This window comes from Austrofundulus limnaeus, unplaced genomic scaffold, assembly GCF_001266775.1.
Source record: "Austrofundulus limnaeus strain Quisiro unplaced genomic scaffold, Austrofundulus_limnaeus-1.0 Scaffold82, whole genome shotgun sequence".
NCBI classification, from domain to species: Eukaryota; Metazoa; Chordata; class Actinopteri; order Cyprinodontiformes; family Rivulidae; genus Austrofundulus; species Austrofundulus limnaeus.
The window spans coordinates 175,365-187,428 of record NW_013952484.1 but is presented as its reverse complement, the minus strand read 5'-3'; the positions used below and the strand labels follow the sequence as shown (position 1 = coordinate 187,428).

The window sequence follows — 12,064 nt, the reverse complement described above, 5'->3', positions numbered from 1 at the left end:
AGAAAAAGGGGCAGATATAGAATTTCTTCCTTTTGCTACCTTTCATTTGTTGTATGTTGAATTTATGTTGTTGTTTTTGAAGAAATGAATAAACATAACTAACAACTTGTAACCCTTTTAAAAAAAAAGCTCTTATTTATTTCAATCAAACAAAAGTTAAAGTGCGTCTTGTTATAAGAAAGTGGCCCGGGTTATCAAGTTCACAACAGAACACCGGCAAAAGTTAGCTAGCTAAAGCACTCAAGCTAACGCTCCTAAAAATAAAATAAAATAAAACAACATGCAAACCAATAAAGAGCTACTAATTTGTTATACGTTCGATATACAATAATTGCTTTAAATATTCTCATTATAAGGTATTTTTCAAAACATTTCCTACCCAAACAAACGAATAAAACCGAGTTGGACGCCATGTTGATTCTAAWGGGCCCTAGATGACGTCATCAACTTTGGCGACTAACTGCTGCCTGAACAAAATACAGCATGAGCAGGGTTTTTAAATGAATGGTGTCCTGAGAAACAGATTAAACTAAACAAATATGCTCACGAGATAAAATAAACAAATATCTGCACGGGATTTACTTGAAAGCTGACATTCTGAGGTAAAATGGAAGGCAAATTTGGTTTAGAAAAATATATATAGCAACTGGGGGTAAAAAAACAGACATTCCCAAAAGACATAAAGCACTTCTGGGACACAGAAAAAATCCAGTTGTTCAAATAATAATAATAGTTTCAAGTTCATTTTTCATTTGCAACCTGCAGATACATGAGATCAAGTATCACGCTGCACAATTATGGAACACCAACTCTATGAAAGCCTTGGTGCAGATAACCAAAACAAATTTAAAAACTCTCAGCCGCCTTTCACCTGCAAATCTCAGCAGAACAACTCTGTAGGAACAGCTGTAAACTAACGTTGCTGAGCTTTTCTTGGAAGAAAATGATTAAAAGATGTCATGACTAGATCAATTATCAAAACATTATCTGCTTCATTTTTAATAAACTGTTGCTCATATTTGTCTTTTTCAACACTCAAAACAAAATAATGTTTTTTCTGATGATTTTTTATGAAAGTTACTTTAGAACTATTTATTTTAATTAAAATAACCAAGCATCACTTTGTAACTTTATTGTTGCAATGGTTTATTTATTTGAACCTGTGACTTCATGAAAGGCTGATGTTTTAACTTCATGTGACTGTGTGTGCTTTCATCTCTATTTGATGATTTTATTGTTAAAACTTTTTTCTATAGTTTAATAGAGCTTGTCTTTTTGTTCTACTAATGTTGTACATTTCTAAATTTAGATTCCCATTTTCCATCATGTTTTTTTATCTAAAAATGTTGAAATAAATAAACTTTATAAATGTAGGGATAATGGTGGAGCTTCGTGTTTTGAATTTGGCCAGGAGTTTCCCCAGGGCCCTGCTGTAACATCAGACAGGAAATTAGACTTTAATATCTGTCCCAGCAGCTGTTTGCAGTTTGATTTTATGGCTATGGAACTCTGTCATAACCGTGATTAATGCCCCATCCTTTTCCCCCATGAACCCCTTCTCTTGTTTTTTATGTTTCTTTCTTTTTTTTAAAGTTTGTGAGACTAATTGCATGAGGAAAAACAGGTTGCTGCAAGACCACACAAACAAGTTCTGCAGGCATCACCACTGTTAAAGCTGTCAGCCATCTTGAATTGGGTTGACTCCAGGTGTATATTTCGGTCCAATGATTACTCTTAGCAGGAATAAATAAATGCAGACTAACACAATAATCCGATTTAACACCACATTTTTAATCAGGCACCGTTTTCTGGGATTAAGGTGTTAATGCCGCCTGAGTCAAAACGCTCATCCTAATTATTTATATTGGATTTATTTCATTTTATTATTCATCATTTGTCACATTCTTTTTATGTAGAGAAATTAACATGCAAAGCCATGACCAAAGCTCATAAATCAAAGAACAATGGGAACAGTCTGACAGTTWTTTTTAAATGAATCTGTTTATAGCAGCAGACATTTTAATAAGTACAACAGACACGACTAATCAAAGCTTCCCTCTGCCTCTGAGCTATCTGATTAAAAGAAAAAATTAGGTCCTTCATTAAATCTTAAGTACATTGTCCCTTATAAACATTCTCATGTGCCACCTCAAAATTTGAGCTCGTTTGCAGCTGAATCATGGTCATAAACTTAATAATGACTACTGCGTGTATCTTGTGTACTAAAAAAACACATTTTTTTTTGTATGACGTCAGAGAATAAAACTTCAGCCCTACAAAGTAAGACCCCACTGTAGATTTTGACAAAGACACTTTTCATTCTTTGGCTTTTTGTCCATATAATAAATTAGAAAGAAATCAGGAAGAAACCTGTTTGCAGAATGAAAACAGGCGTGATGCTGATGAAGGTTAAATAAGCCCACAGCATGACGAGGGGGTGCAAATGGATCCATGCTGTTTCTCTGCTGTTGTGTGTAAAACACAACTTTAAGTGGGATTAACAAGTTCTCACATTTCCGGGGCTATGGAGCCATTTCTCAGCAGATCTCAATGAGAGCTACATTCCCCTCCACACCTGTTGGTCATCTGTGGGAAATGCTTCAAACCACAACATCCTCATAGTGACAATTTTTCAGTTATGGGTTACGGGTTAATTTTTCAGTTATGKTTTTTTTTTTTTTAACCCGCAGCTCTTTTCTGACAGAAAATTGCCAGGACAAGGTCCAGGTTTAAAAACTATACAAATAAATATATTATTGTTATTATTGGAAAACTGATCCAAATCTGCCTATTTTCATTTCAAAAGTTTAGATTAAATCACAAATGTCTGAACTGCTCTGAATGCTGCAGTGAAATAAAGCAACAAAGTGACAAATACTTTGTTGTTATTAATTATTATCATTATTAATTTATTAATTACTTGAGTAATTGTTTTCCATAAACAATTACACTCACCTTTGCTTAACCAGGTAGAGCTCGTTGAGATTTAAAAGGTCTTGTTCAAGAGAAACCTGTGCAAGAATGGAAGCAGCACACAGACGTAACCACAGATATCAAAGAACATTTACAGTAAATACATCAGAAAAACAACAACTTTAAGACAGTTTAGAATGGAAACCAGGAAATCATTCAATTTGATCAAAATTTAAAAACAGAACTTAATGTTTCAGCAATAACAGCTGAAGTGAAGCCCAAAAGAAGCAAACACGCCCAAAAAAACAAACGAATAAAAAACGTCTCGATGTGGGAGATATGAGAACCAAACTATTTCATTTCAGCTGCAATGTACTAGAAGTACTTAGATCAAAGAGGGGTTGATACTGAGCAGAGTCATGACTTCATAGCAGCTGTAAGCTTTTTATTCTCGTTCTTTATTTTAGACATTACTAACTCATTAGTATGTTTAGCCTGATTCATCAGCTTGTTCGTTGGAGGAACTGATTAAACGAGGAAAAGGTGCTGAGTGGAGACACAACATCGGCTCAAAGACGCTCAAGTGGCCCTATTGAAGAATACGCTGCATGAAGATCACTTGAAATAATTATATTTTAAGTCTATTTCTATAAAATTTTAGTATTTTATTTAAAGCTTCCATGTTTGATTGACTGATGTGTAACTTTCTGTTTATTTTCTGCACAAGACGTGTTAACATTCAAGCACTTATTAACGAGTTACAGCTGCAGAAGGCTTAATATACAGTCTGGGTCCTTCCTTTGTCTATTCCGACGTTGTGAATGAAAATAAGTAGTAACTCTTTTCTGGTTCCAACTAATAAAACCAACATTTCTTCATGAATAAATCCATCAGTGAAACTACAATGAAAAACCAAATCCAGCAGAGAGGCCAAACATGACTGATCCTAATGGGCACGAGATGCAATAAACCAACATTTGAAGGGAGTTCCTCTGGGGATTTCCAGCACTGACTTCAATCAAAAGTGTGGAGTATTTGAGTTATTTTATCATAAAATATAAAGATCTGATGTTTTCATCAAGTGGCTTGCACAGCATTAAATAAAAAATACTATAAAACTAGCATTCCCTTAGTGTCAGAGTTTTAAACAACGATGTCTGTTCGCACTCAGACAACGCGAATGAATCTCAGCTACTGCAACTATTTTTCTGTATTTGAATTATAGCCATTTTAAAGGTTGCTAACAATGATTAGCTCTGATGGGGAAACTCCAGAAGTTAATCAGCTGCAGATGTAAAACCACCGACAACTTTCTAAGAGTTTCATTAAAATATATCAATTGATTAATGATTTATGCAAAAACTTAAAGTGTGACATGCACCTCCTTCAAAGACAAAGAGTCAAAGAAAACATCTTTATATTTAGGAAACTTGGCATAAAACACACGATTTTGCCCATTTWGTCAAATAACTGGCTTATTTTCTTTTGTACTTGGCTCAGCCAAAATGAAACAGGAAGTGACATCAAAGGGGAACTCTTTAAGCAAGTAAACTCCCTCTTTGTTTATTGAAACAATATTTGAGCTCTGACTCTTCATAGTGACTCAAAAAAGTCTCAAGAAACATCAGATACAGTCTGTATTGACGGCCATTGTAGCACTGCTCTGTTCACATGCAGACATTCCCCTTTGACATCACTTCCTGTTACTTCACACACAAATACCACAACTGTTCTTCTCAGCAGCGTCAACTTATTTTTGCAGTTATTCATGTTATCTTTGCACAAATGCATTTAACTTTATTACAAAAGTTGAAAGTCACAGATGATTTAATGCCCCAGTTTTAAACAAGGATCTTACTCAATTTATTATTGCTCAGAGAATGTGTTGAGGGTGACTATCAGTTACAACCACACCAAATTTTAGCTCAACGTGTGTTCATCTGACCAATCTATGGGCATTTTTGTGTTTCTTGTAACCTACTAGCTGTGGTGGTCATTTTGAAGTGGGAAAACTGCAAAAGTTAATCAGCTGACTCGATTTAAAGGGATTCATGATTAGTTGTAACTTTAGACTTTATTTGATAAACATTTATTTTAACAGTAAAATAAAGACTGCAAAAATACTGTAGGCTGTTTAGTTTTTATCATTTTTAAACTAAATTTTAAAAATATATTACATGGACAGGGCCATTTTATTTACACACAAAGCATTCTGGGTAAATGATGACATGGATAGGTCCTCGGTGCGAGGCTGCTAGCGAGCTATATCCACCCTGAAGGTCAATCTTGGACAATATCTGATGATCGACTCTTTTAAATGAAACCAGAGAGCGTTGACAGAGAGGAGAAGGTAGAAATGACTCAGCCTGGAACTGAAAATATAGATGGAGGACAACAGAGCTGCTTCATGGATGAAGAACCTCAGCTTAGCCTATTAGCTTTAGCATTAGCCCCGACACTATTACCATATATATGTATTAGCTCAGCGCTACACATTCTCCTCTCATTACTGAGGTCCTCCATCCACAGGAGAATGCAAAAATGACTCAGCTTGCGACTGAAAATATGGATGGAGGACCTCAGTTTAGCTTGTTGGTTTGTTGCGCTAGCGCTGAGCTAATACATAGGGCAATATGGCGTCTGCGCTAGCACAAAGGCTAACAGGCTAAGCTGAGGTTCTTCTTCCATGAAGCAGCTCTGTTCTCCTCCATCCATATTTTCAGTTACAGTCTGAGTCATTTCTACCTTCTCCTCTCTGTCAACGCTCTCTGGTTTCATTTAAAAGAGTCGATCATCAGATATTGTCCAAGATTAACCTTCAGGGTGGATATAGCTCGTTAACAACCTCGCACCGAGGACCTATCCACGGCATCATTTACCCAGAATGCTTTGCGTGTAAATAAAATGGCTCCATCTATATTTTTAAAAATTTACTAAACATCCTACAGTTTTTTTTACATTTTTACAGTCTTTATTTTACAGTTAAAATTTTTGCTATCAAATAAAGTCTAATGTTACAACTAATCGTGGATCCCTTTAAAGCTGACTTTTTGATAATTCAGTTTAATTCTCCTACTATAATGAGATATTTTGCAAACAGATAGAAAAGCACACAGATAATGATAACACAAATAAAACAAAATGAGTACAATTTGACTTCTGCTGCACTCTTGTCATGGTACATACTTAAATATTTGAATTATATTATGATTAAGCATGAAATACAAGTAACTACAAAACTACAAGAAACATTTAAGCACACATGTAGATTTGTACGCTTTATAAGACCAAAAATACTTAAATTTTATCAATTTATGAAATGTCCTGTGAGCCTTTTCTGCCCAAGTGAATGTCAAACTTTCTAAAAGTGCACAGGCTAAGAAAATATCCAAGCAAAATATGTGGGCCACCGCTGCTAGCTTTATCATGAAAAAAAATAAAAGATGTTTATTTAGAAAGTCTTTGCGTTTCATGTTTTTATTATTGCATTTGGCCCGCAGCCCTCGGATAGATTTTCATTTTGGCCCTCTCGAGGGAAAAGTTTGGCCACCCCTGCTCTGTACATTTTATTTGCATTAAATGAAAATTAGTGTCTGGGGTTTTGACTCATTGAGCTGCAACAACAAAATGAATCTAAAGCAATCTGCTTATTTCTAAGTCTCGCACAACATGGCAGCAACACGTGTATTTGCAGGACAAACAACACGCTTTATTTAAGGTTTGCCACAATTGCTACTCRGCAAAGATTTAGAAAATGTCATTTTTTTGGCCGTATTTATACACKTATTATCATCTTTAAGTTTGCGAAACAAAAGGAGCTGCACAAGAACACATACGTTCAACATTTACTCCTGACTTCTTATATTCCCACGACACCTATGTAGTAGGAAACTAATACGTTTTAATACCAGTTGGTTTTAAGAGATTTAGGGACTTTAGGAGGCTTAAGCTTTGCCACCAACATATCAACAGATTACTTGCACTTATCAGTTTGTTTACTTCAATAAAAGTGAAAGAATATATTAAAATATCAACTGTTAAAAAWCGTCAATCATTTTCAACATTAAAATGTTTTTTTTCTCATTTCTTTCCGATAAAAAATCTAATTTACACAAAAATCACTCCACTCCACCAATTTTATTCTAAGCCTTTCTGACCAAGATCAAACAATTACATTAAAAATAAAACAGAAGTTTGAATTTTTAATCTCCTTCTGCATCCAGTCCCTGAAAAACTCATTCATGCTCTGTAACACAGTAAAATGAGCCTCTAAGGAACAGACTTTGACTCATCATCTAAAAGAAATGACCTTATATTCCTGTAATTAAGGAGGAATACATGATTACCAATTATCTGTTACTTTACATAYAACTCAAATAACATCTGTAAGCAAAAGATGGACGCAGCAATTACAGTAAATAATTTAGCAAACAGTTCTTAATTGAGTCAGTCAGCTTCATTCACGTCTCGGTGACTGGTGATAATTGTTGTGAATGACTCAAAGAAAACACAATTAGCAGATAATGTGTCCCATTAGTGGAGGAAAATATGTTTCTCCAGCTAAGAGTGTCAATTCGGAATTAAAAAAGTTAAGTGGAAGGACTCAGGGGGGGAAACTTGGTTAATGGTGTCAGTGTTTGCTCCCACCCAGWGTCTGAGCTGTTATTTAGAAACAGATTTCATAAATCTCTCAGACGAGGAGCTAAACGTCTGTAAACAGAGTTTCAACCCTGTTATTTATTTGCGACATGGGAGTTTGCGGAATTGTGCGAAAATTTACACAAACAATAACAGGAGTTGAATGTTTTACATCTGTCTTACTGACGCATTTTGGGCTTTTGTGACTTTGGCTGAACTCTGGAGCTGCTTTAAACGTTTGAGGTTTTTTTCCTGATTTTATCTCCTTTTATTAGGAAGTTGACAGCAGAGAATTAACAGTAGAGGAAAGAGAGAGARGATGCAGAAAAAGACTCGGAAACTCCAAATTAACAATTTGTAACTGTATCACGAACATCAAACAAAAAGTCTGAGGAAATATGTTGCAATAGATAAAAACATAGTCAGCTATTGGCAGTGACAGTGTAGGGCTAAGTCCTTTCTGGTGTTGAACAAAAATRTTAAAGTGCCTGTGACATGCATGTCCTTCAAATACAAAATGTGAAGGAAAACATCTTTTATTTAAGAAACTTGGTACAATAYAYACAACTTTACTCATTTTGTCACAAAACTGGCATATTTTCTTTTGAACTTGGCTCAGCCAAAATGAAACAGGAAGTGACATCAAAGGGGAACTCTTTAAGAAAAGTAACTCTCTGGTTTTTGTTTATTGAAACAAAATTATTTGAACTTTGACTCTTCATGTCTTTGATAATGACTCAACATAATCTAAAGAAACATCAGATTCTTCTTACGGAGCCCGCGAGGGGACATGGGAGATTTTTTTTCTTTTGCGTTCCCTCGCAATACTTTTGCGTTACCTCGCAATATTGTTTTGCGTTCCCATGCAAAAGTTTGTTTTGTATATGAACTGAATTAAATCAGACTTTTATTTTGAAATATTAGGTTGCCAAAACAGAGTGTGTCGCCACAGTTCGTGAAAATGACATTGAAGTTGTGTGGCTGCACTGTGTTAAAATATCGGCATATGACATACTTCCATGCGTGGTTGTGTAATATATTCATTCTGAAGCTGAATTAAAGCAGTAGGCTAACTCGCTAATGGTGAACATGTGAATGTGTTAATAAACCAGCAGGCACAACAGTGAACAAATGACTTTTGTGAGGGAATGCAAAAGGTATTGCGAGGTAACATAATACTATTGCGTGGGAACGCAAAAGAATAAAAATCTCCCATGTCCCCTCATGGGCTCCGAGTTCTTTTCACATGCAGACATTCCCCTTTGACATCACTTCCTGTTACTTCACATGTGAATATTTCAACAACTGTTCATCTCAGTTACGGCAATTTTTTTGTATTATATTATTAATCTTATCTTTACGAAAATGAATTTGTATTTATCACAAAAAAATTGTCCCATGCACTTTAAAACATAAACAAAAATTGAATACATTGAATCACATGTTGTGACACTTACAACAAAGCTGATGCCAATTAAATCTCAGTCTTTCCAAAAGGGTAATTTTTCACAGCACCATGGTACAGAATGATTGACAGACRTYTTGTACCACCCMCTCAATWTGCTGCTCATTGGGGCTAATTCTGTTCAGCTGCAGGGTCAGCCAATGAGGGTGGACGTACAAAAACACGCCTCAAGTGTGAGTGTAAGTGGGTGTGGTTTGGTGTAGATAGTGAGCAAGATTAACACAAATGAGGTGGATTATTTAATTTCTCACCTGTTTTTCTTAACGTGTTTGGAGGAATAACTGAAAGTGAAGAGGCTGCAATCAAAAAATGACGAGTTGGATTTACCAAAACAATTTATGTCAACTGGTTCCACTTGATTAAATTGAGTAAATGTAACGCAACTTACCAAATGACATAACTTGGTTCAGTAAATCCAACACATCTGTTTTTTGAGTGTTTCTAGTGTGAACAACATGTACTGTACAGACATTCAAACACAAAATAAAAAAACATTTTTACTCTTTTTTTATTTGTTTTGTTGGCATCTACGATTACGTATTYTCTATGTCTCCTTCATTTTACCAATTCTTTCACTTAGATAAAAGCTTTGTCGTCCCTGTGCGGACTCATTAATCATAATGATACATTCAGCATGCCTCTTGATCTGTAAAATCTGGAAATTTATCTGAGGAATATGATGATTATTTCAAAATGGAAGTCAAGAAAACAAAAAAAAAGTACACACACTGAATCCCTGWGGGAGCCAATCAAGAGATCATGCACCTGAATAAATATAACAACCTTTTTAAAAGCAGATGTGGTGATTGTGCTCGCACTGAAAAATGAATAAACRATTATATTTTGGAGGTTGGGTTTGTTCAGTTGGTATGATAGAACCGTGCTCTCTCTTTATATGTTTACTGAATGGATAGTTGCTGCTTTTGGTGTTGATTAGTTTGTTAAGCTTTGATGGTATGACCTTCACTGTAACCATTCCAGTGCTGCCCTCTGTCTTTGGAACAAGTAATCCTGGTGATCTGATGTCTTTCAGACTCACTTTGTAGATAGGTTCTGTTGTTACAAGCTTTAAAAAAAAAGATTTTTAATCTAGTTTATTTACATTTTAAGCCAATAGTTTGGGCCAGGGTTTAACCTGAAGCAAACAGCCTTACATGCTCTGAAAACCATTGTTGTTCTGGATAGTTCAGGAGTTTTTAAAGACTAATTAATCATGTTGTTTGAAAGATGAAAGCCTTAAAAGCTTAAAGGGAAAGTGGATAGCTCAGTTTGTTCAGTCCTTTTGAAGTTAAGGTGGAGGTACTGCCTGTATCAGTGCAACAATTTATTTAATTGCTGACATAAGACATTAGAAAAGAGAAAAATGAAATCAGTCACTAGAATATGGGTTTTGCTATCAAATGTTCTGGGAGTAGATGTTATCTCAGCTATTCATCTCAACTCCTCTTGTAWTATTGTAATATTCTCAAAGTCCCTATGAAAGGAAGCTAGTTCTCGTGCATAACAACAGGACGCATCGAATCTGCGAGCAAATCTAAAAGGCCTGGTGCGTCAAAATGCCRTTTCAGTTCATTCAAATCAAAACAGACACTCTTGTTACGCTCCACAGACCAGGCAGGCAGCCAATTCAGAGGGAGCAAGTGAAAACAGGACTCAGGCAGGGTCAGAAAACAGGCGGCGTCCATAAACACTGAGAAATTAATCCAATAATGATTCTGGGTTGGCAACATTACAAAGTTTTGGCAATATTCCCCAATTCAATCATGTTAAAAAAGATAAGGTCTGATCCCAGCAGACCGTTATGGCCACCGACACGTCCCATAACTTTTCACTGACTCGTGCGTCAGCAGCTGTAAAAGGTGTGACACAGGTGAGGAGACTGATTACGGGAGCCGGTAGGAGGTGAGTGTTTTGAAGTGGGATTGTGTAACACACACCTGGAAGGAGATGCAAGGGAGATGGGTGAATACGATAAACAGGAAACAGGCAAGACTGAGTGGTTTGTCTCGTTCGTCACTATACGTCCCTGCAATAGACTTGTGACATGTCCTGGGGTGTTCCCTGACTCTCATGCAGTATCTTCTGGAGGAAGGCACCAGCTCCCCTGCGATCCAAAAAGGAAAAGTGGGAAAAACTAAAAATGGATGGGAAAACAGACCAAGGCACAGTAAAAACAAGAAACATGCAAATCACAAGATATGCAAAAATACTCATTTCAACAGATACCTTTTAATTAAAGTATGTTCTCATCCTTAAGATTGGTAATCTATGTGTGGATAAAGAAATCCTGAAGCAAAATTAGATTCTGATCTAGTTCAACAGAGGAAAAAAACTTCGTAAATGCACAGGTGGGGTCAGATTTTGCCATAAAATCAGTACAAACAAACCATTATCAAAGGCAAAGGCAAAAAACATTTTTCCAGTGAGTGTTTGTGTGTGTGTGTGGGTGGGGGGAATACATTTGGGGGCAATGTTAAGACAAAACGCCTACATTTGGGGACAATTGGTGCATTTGGGGACAAAAGTCGAGTCCCCGTTGGGTTCAAATGCCATTGGTGGGTTGGGGTTGGGTTAGGACCAAGGTGTGAATTGAGTTCAGGTTATTTTTAGGGTCRGGTATGTACCTGTGAGGTTAGCCTTAGGGTTTGTGGTCAGGGTTAGGCTGTAGGAATGTAATGGAAGTCAATGGAATGTCCCTAAATGTATAGCTAGGCGAACCTGTGTGTGTGTGAGGGGGGGGTTGTTTCTGGTGACATTTGGGGGCAATTTTAAAACAAAATGCCTACATTTGGGGACAAAAGTCGAGTCCCCATTTTACTTAAATGCCATTGGTGGGTTGGGGGTTTGGTTTAGGACCAAGGTGTGAATTGAGTTYAGGTTATTTTTAGGGTCAGKTATGTACCTGTGAGGTTAGCCTTAGGGTTTGTGGTCAGGGTTAGGCTGCAGGAATGTAATGGAAGTCAATGAATGTCCCAAAATGTATAGTTAGGCAAACCTGTGTGTGTGTGTGTGTGTGTGTGTATGTGTGTGTGTGTGTGTGTGTGTGTG

The 12,064-nt window shown here is 36.3% G+C and overlaps 1 protein-coding gene across 2 annotated transcripts in view; it reads right to left on the bottom strand.

Annotated features, from left to right (window-relative positions):
• acp1 (acid phosphatase 1) overlaps positions 1 to 433 on the bottom strand; it is a 15,784-nt gene extending 15,351 nt beyond the window's left edge. For both annotated transcript variants that reach the window (XM_014011557.1, XM_014011558.1), the window contains exon 1: positions 380 to 433. In XM_014011557.1, coding sequence (XP_013867011.1) covers positions 380 to 413 — 34 coding nt within the window. In that variant the 5' untranslated portion in view covers positions 414 to 433. The remainder of the gene's footprint in view (positions 1 to 379) is intronic.
• Positions 434 to 12,064: the final 11,631 nt, after the last annotated feature.